The sequence below is a fragment of the Perognathus longimembris genome, chromosome 3 (genome assembly GCF_023159225.1).
Source record: "Perognathus longimembris pacificus isolate PPM17 chromosome 3, ASM2315922v1, whole genome shotgun sequence".
NCBI classification, from domain to species: Eukaryota; Metazoa; Chordata; class Mammalia; order Rodentia; family Heteromyidae; genus Perognathus; species Perognathus longimembris.
The window spans coordinates 20,272,954-20,279,869 of NC_063163.1; the positions used below are offsets into that span (position 1 = coordinate 20,272,954).

The 6,916-nt window shown below is 54.8% G+C and overlaps 1 protein-coding gene across 1 annotated transcript; it reads left to right on the forward strand.

Annotated features, from left to right (window-relative positions):
- Positions 1-4,009: 4,009 nt before the first annotated feature.
- Pou4f1 (POU class 4 homeobox 1) lies at positions 4,010-5,918 on the forward strand. The gene is made up of 2 exons (XM_048340801.1): positions 4,010-4,132; positions 4,767-5,918. Exons 1-2 carry the CDS (start codon positions 4,010-4,012, stop codon positions 5,916-5,918), a joined length of 1,275 nt encoding a protein of 424 aa, XP_048196758.1.
- Positions 5,919-6,916: the final 998 nt, after the last annotated feature.

Genomic DNA, 6,916 nt, shown 5'->3' on the forward strand with positions numbered 1-6,916 from the left:
AAGGTTCTGCTAAAGGAAATGTGAAGGAAGGCTTGCCAAAGGAGGAGGAGAAAATTAATTAATGAGGGAAAGAAATGTGTCTCTGATCCAGATGATAGACTTCCTGTCCCTGGGGACCGAAATTCCTAGGAAATCAATAGCCATGCATTCATTATCTCCCGCTCTTGATAAAATGCAAAGCTATGGAAGGGGAAGGGGGGGGGGTGTGAGGGGCTCTGTGTTGGTCATTAAATAAGAAAACTGTGTGAGGAAAAAATTGCCCAGGAATCTATGCCAAGGCTCAGACCCCATGTGGGAGTCATTAGCACAGGCAGGGGCCAACGAGATACAAGAGTTGCCAAGGCAGGAAAACAAAGCAGTGCCATATGGGAAGGCTGAGTCCAGACCCACCTCTCTTCCCTTGTACCCATCATAGATAGGGCACAGGACCCGGCTTGACTGTGGCCTCAGAAGTGCAGGCAGAGGCATCAGTGTTCCTTATTCTGTAGCCTGGGGCTGTGGCCCAGCAGGAATGCGACTAATAACCCTCAAGCATCACCCTCCTTCCTCTGTTGCATTCCTTCCATCATACCTGCTACACTAGTATCATAAACACCTTTCTCCTGTGGCTTCCTCAAGCTTAGAGATTCTGACCTCCTGGCGGGAAAAACGTCAAAATTTATAGCTGTTGTTTGTTCTGTGAGTGCTGGTCCTAGGGCTTGAACTCAGAACCTGGATGCTGTCCTTTAGTTTTTGTGCTCAAGGCCACTACTCTACCACTTGAGTCACAGTTCTACTTTTGGATTTGGGGCAGTTAATTAGACATAAGCGTCTCAGGGAGCTTGCATGCCCTGGCTGGCTTCAAGCCACAATCCTCAGATCTCAGCCTCCCAACTAGCTAGAATTGCAGGCATGAGCCCATAGCATCTGGAATTTCTATCTCATTTTATCTCCAGTGTCTTACACTAGTCCAGACTAGGGCTTAGCAAGCATTTGAGGAAAGAAAATAGAGCAACTGAACTGAATGAGGAAGGGTGAAGTAACTAGTTACCGAAAAAGAATAAAGATTTACAACTCTGCCAGAGGCAAGCATGCCCCCATGCCCAGGCTTCACTTCTTATTTAAGGATCTTCTTGCAACCCTCAGGCTTAGTAAACCTTCCCCGGCTTTTCTCTTGGCTTTCCCCAACTTGACCAGTCGTCCTTCCTCAGCACATATATTGTTCTACAATGATCTACACAAGTGTCATAGTGGGGGAAAATGTGGTCTAGGTGAGCCTCATTCAAGCCCATGAGTGGAAGCAAAGGGAAAATGGTATCTATTTCTCATTGCAAAGAGGGAGGCATTCTGGGCACAGGTCCAATCTCACTTAGAGATGGAAAGGCATTTTTGTTGTCCAAAAAGAGGTGAGCTAGGAAGGGGGTCTTGGTAGAAAGGTAACCTGATTTCAGGCCCCTGAAACCCCCTTTGGGGGTTACTGGAGGTCATGGGTTTATAGGTTCTCTAGGAGTATTAAGCTCTCTCTCTCTCTCTCTCTCTCTCTCTTTCTCTATCACACACACACACACACACACACACACACACACACCACACAGAGCTACCTAGTTACAAATCATGCTGTCCATTTTTCTGTCTGTTCTGCACCCTTTAAGGTTTCTAACGGCAAGCCTTTCTCTGGGGGGGGGGGCAGACACCATGTGTGCTTCAGGCACTTGCCCTGGGTGGCAGGGAGGGGCTCTTTTTTACTCCCCTGCAGGAGAGCATTGGGGTCTTCCATGGGTGTCAGAATGGATTAGGTTAAACCTGGACACCCAGTGAGACAAGGAACACAGGACTCACTCTTTCCCTCCAGCTATGTCCAGCTTATGGTCTATTCCTTGTGGAGATAAAGTTGCATTTAGCACTCCCAGGGGACTGCATAATGGATGGAAATGCAGCTCCTTCTTGCACCAGCCAGTGAACATCCTTCTCACTTCCCTCTAGGAGAAAGGGAGGGAGGGTGGGCGGACAGAAAAGAAAAGGAAAGAGAAAAAAAAAAGAGAAAGCCGTGGTGACGCCTGTGGGCTATTCTTAGAATCCTAATGGGTGAGTGGATATACTAAATACACACACACATTAAGGCAAAAGAGAAATAAGAACTACCCAAATGCAGATTTACATTTATAGAATTGAGATCTGCCCTTTGACAGAAACGAAACCCTCCTTAGTGTGAGAGAGACCTAAAGATTATTTATCTGATCTTTGCTTCCCACAAGCAGCCCCTAGCCGCTGGCGGCAGATGTGATAACATCTGGATGGTTATTATCACCCCAGGCTAGCACTGCATCCCTAGGGACTTAAGCACCTGAACTGTGGTTCCCCAGGGAGCCCCTTGATCTGCCTGCCACATGAGGGCCATTTAACAGGTTGGCTAATTGATTTATTCTTCTTAGATCTTGATTTCACAGTAATTAAAAAAATGGAAGGCTCTTGCCTGGCTTGTGCCTATTTTTTTTTTCAAATTGATTTCAATTAATATTTCGAATCATGCTTTCCTATAGGTTAGCTTTGTCCGGTCTCTGATTAAAGAAAACAACATAAGCAAGCAGAGACAAGAGGGGTGGGGTAGGGGAGCAAAAAGCTAGGGAAAAGAAAGTTCTCTTTTTAATATAATCTCTCCACACCCACCCCCAAGTGATTTTCTTTTTCTGAAGTTGCCAGGAAAAGCTTTGTGCGTGCACTCGCGCACGCGCGCACGTTTGTGGGCCCGTGTGTGTGTGTGTGTGTGTGTGTGTGTGTGTGTAAGAGGAGAAAAAAGATCCCAACTACACTCTGTTAACTATTTTTTTCCTTTTGGTTACTAGATGCCTCAGATCACTAGGAGCTCGTTTGAAAGGTGGGTTTGTACACCGCTAAAGAAGACAAACAATAAGAGAAATGCACAATTTCATTTCAACAGCCTTTCTCGAGTAGAAAGCACCTACCTGCTCCTTGTGGCTCTTAAGTGGCTGTCACTGGTGGTGCCCGACACAGTTATATTCACAACAACAACAAAGTATGCGGAGAAATTAAATTATGTGGAAATCAATAGCGTCTGACTGCTTCAAACAAATGTCTGTCACCACGATTATTCTCCGGGAACCTATTTATAAACCTTGAAAGGAACAGGTTCTTGCAAGCAAAAGACAGCATCATCCCCCGTTTCTATGTTGTTATTTTTCTCAGTTTACAGAGGAATGCCTAGGCATAATTTAACATACAAATGCCCAGCTGTATACATTATATAACAGCTTGTTAGGAGTCCAGAAGAGGAGGTGTGCCTAAGTAATGCGCATATATTCAGAAATTGCTAGAGGAGTGGTGGAATGCACGCGCGCGCGCGCGCACACACACACACCACACACACACACAGAGGGACGCGCTTACAAGTCCTGTCTTTCTCCTTCCAAAAGGTGACTAGTCTTAAGACAATAGCCGGCCCTTTTGATCTTTGCAGACCCTAGGTGGAAAGGTGGGGTGAGCAGTGCGCATGCCTGGACAGCTACAGGTGCATCACCTGCGTTGTCCTTACGGGTGGTCACTACAAGAGCGTCTCTCCAGCGCTGGTCGCGGCCTGACGAGTGCGCGCGCGCGCGCGCGCGCGCGCGCGGAGAGACGCACAGCGCGGCCGAAAAGTAGAGCGCGCGCCAGGCAGACGGAGACAGCAGATGCCTGTCAGCGCGGTGGGGCCGTGAGCTCTCGCGAGAGCTCCCCGGGCCGGGCGCGAGAAGTGGGGCGCAGGTGTAAGAGGAGTGCATCCCGTCGGCGCGCGGGGCTAGAGCTCCTGGAGAAGCGGGACCGGCGAGGCCGGCGCGCGCGGCGCTCTGCGCGGTCAACGGGACCATCGGGCGGCGGACAGATCGGCTGCAGCAGCCCGCGGAGCAGCTACCGTTACCCGCAGCAGCCAGCGCGGCCGCAGCCTCGGAAGGGAGGCCGGGGGCGGGGGAGCCGGCGCGCACACTTTCCCGCGGACTTTCGGAGTGTTTGTGGATTTACATGCCAAGCCGCCAAGATGATGTCCATGAACAGCAAGCAGCCTCACTTTGCCATGCATCCTACCCTCCCTGAGCACAAGTACCCATCGCTGCACTCCAGCTCCGAGGCCATCCGCCGGGCCTGCTTGCCCACGCCGCCGGTAAGCGCCCCGCGCCCGCGGCACCGGCCCGCGCCCCCCCCCCCTTCCGAGACGCGGCTTTTCGGGTGCTGGGGTGTGCGGTTCCAGGCGCGGGCGGGCGGAGTCGGGCACGGGTTGGTAGAGGAAGCCCGCCTGGAGACACGTTGTGTCCGGCGGAGCTTAAGGTCGAGTTCCCGTCCGCCTACGACCGGGTCGGGGAGTTCGAGGTGGGGGGGGAGGGCGCGATTATCCTCGACTTCCCTTCACTTTCTCTGTTAATTTCACGCCTCGAAAACAGGCGATCGCTGTGCGTGTTCGGGTGTGCGACACGGGTCCCCAGCTGCGAGTTACATCTCCGTGTCTTCTTCTTTTCGCCCTCTTTTTTCGTCTTCCACATTTCGTTCCCGGAATGTGTTTCCGCCGTGTCCCCTTCTGCACCCCACCCTATTCCCCGTCCCCTACTTGCCCCCCGTGTGTCCCTTCTTTCCCGCTCTCCACTCTTCTCACCCCCCACACCCCCCCCCCCCGCCACGTTATTTTTGGTTGCTTTGTGTTTGCTTGTTGTGCCTTCCGGCTCGTGTGTTGTTGTTGTTGTTGTGTGTGTTTTCTTTTGGTTTTGTGGTTTTTTTTTTGGTTTGGTTTGTGTCGCCTGCAGCTGCAGAGCAACCTCTTCGCCAGCCTGGACGAGACGCTGCTGGCGCGGGCCGAGGCGCTGGCGGCCGTGGACATCGCGGTGTCCCAGGGCAAGAGCCACCCTTTCAAGCCGGACGCCACGTACCACACGATGAACAGCGTGCCGTGCACGTCCACGTCCACCGTGCCGCTGGCCCACCACCACCACCACCACCATCACCACCAGGCGCTCGAGCCGGGGGACCTGCTGGACCACATCTCGTCGCCGTCGCTCGCGCTCATGGCCGGCGCCGGCGGCGCGGGCGCAGCGGGCGGCGGCGGCGGCGCCCATGACGGCCCCGGGGGCGGCGGCGGCCCGGGTGGCGGCGGCGGCGGCCCGGGCGGCGGCGGCCCGGGGGGAGGCGGCGGCGGCCCCGGGGGCGGCCCAGGGGGAGGCGGAGGCGGCCCCGGCGGCGGGCTGCTGGGCGGCTCGGCGCACCCGCACCCGCACATGCACGGCCTGGGCCACCTGTCGCACCCGGCGGCGGCGGCCGCCATGAACATGCCGTCTGGGCTGCCGCACCCGGGGCTGGTGGCGGCGGCCGCGCACCACGGCGCGGCGGCGGCGGCAGCGGCGGCGGCGGCCGGGCAGGTGGCGGCGGCGTCGGCGGCGGCGGCGGTGGTGGGCGCGGCGGGCCTGGCGTCCATCTGCGACTCGGACACGGACCCGCGCGAGCTCGAGGCGTTCGCCGAGCGCTTCAAGCAGCGGCGCATCAAGCTGGGCGTGACGCAGGCCGACGTGGGCTCGGCGCTGGCCAACCTCAAGATCCCGGGCGTGGGCTCGCTCAGCCAGAGCACCATCTGCAGGTTCGAGTCGCTCACGCTGTCGCACAACAACATGATCGCGCTCAAGCCCATCCTGCAGGCGTGGCTGGAGGAGGCCGAGGGCGCGCAGCGCGAGAAAATGAACAAGCCCGAGCTCTTCAACGGCGGCGAGAAGAAGCGCAAGCGGACTTCCATCGCCGCGCCCGAGAAGCGCTCCCTCGAGGCCTACTTTGCCGTGCAGCCCCGGCCCTCGTCCGAGAAGATCGCCGCCATCGCCGAGAAACTGGACCTCAAAAAGAACGTGGTGCGGGTGTGGTTTTGCAACCAGAGACAGAAGCAGAAGCGGATGAAATTCTCCGCCACTTACTGAGAGGGGTGGGCGGGAGGCGCCGGGCGGGGCCGAGAGGGGAGCCGAGTGGGAGCCGTTTCGGGGGGCTTTTCTTTGGCCTGTTCCCCCTCGGTTGGATGGATGTGGAGTGTCCCAGTGACCCTGCTGGCGTCTGGGGAGTTTCTCCTCGGGCTCTTTTCCCCTGCCCCGCCCTGCTCTTCCTGCCTTAGCCGGTCCTGCCTAGAGGAGAAGGAGGCTGAGTGTGAAGAAAGGGGTGGCTGGAGACCGGGGAGAAGCAGTATTGGGGTGACCGGGAAGCGGGAGGGGAGGAATGTGGAGAGTGGAGCAGGGGGTTTTGAGGAGCAGGATGGTTCTGAGGGCTAGGGTGGGGGAGATCGGGGAAGGGTTGGGAAATGGATTTTGTTTGACCAGAGACACTTAAATCACTTATCAAAAATCTTCCTGGGGACCAAGGATTTATGTACAAAAACAAAACTACCAACCACCAAAATAACACTAATTACTAGACAAATAAAGACAAAATCAGTAAAACAAAAGCAATGAAAAAAAATGCTTTAGATATATTCAGCTCCCGGGAGCAGTAACCTGCAGCTTCATTTTCCTCCAAGGATGAGAGAAAGAGAGAGAGAGAGAGAAAAAAAGAGAGAGATCGCAAGCTTCACGGTTATCCCCCACCCCCCAACTCTACACAGGCGAATTGAGTAAAAAAACAAACCCAAAACCAAAAGAATTGGAAGGTGAAATTCCGGGTAGCGAAGCTAGTGGATCTGCCTGTTTAATTTTCCCCTCGAAATCTCACCATACTCTTTGATTTATTTCCTCTGTTACCAAGAGACTCAGTGGCTGGGGAAGTAAGTGGGGCACAGCCTAGCTTATAGGATTGGTTGCCTATTTACACAGAATTTTGGTTTTCCAGCTGCCCAGTGGCTAACTGCCCCGTGGTCTGGGCTGGGACTCAGATCAGGTGAGGGACTTAAGGAAAGGAGAGTTAACTACAATCTAAAACACAGAAGTTTCCG

Excerpts from the sequence above, each read along its gene's own strand:
- Pou4f1 (XM_048340801.1), top strand. The coding sequence starts at position 4,010 with ATGATGTCCATGAACAGCAAGCAGCCTCACTTTGCCATGCATCCTACC. Across the intron at positions 4,133-4,766 it reads CCTGCTTGCCCACGCCGCCG|CTGCAGAGCAACCTCTTCGC; the intron begins GTAAGCGCCCCG and ends TGTCGCCTGCAG.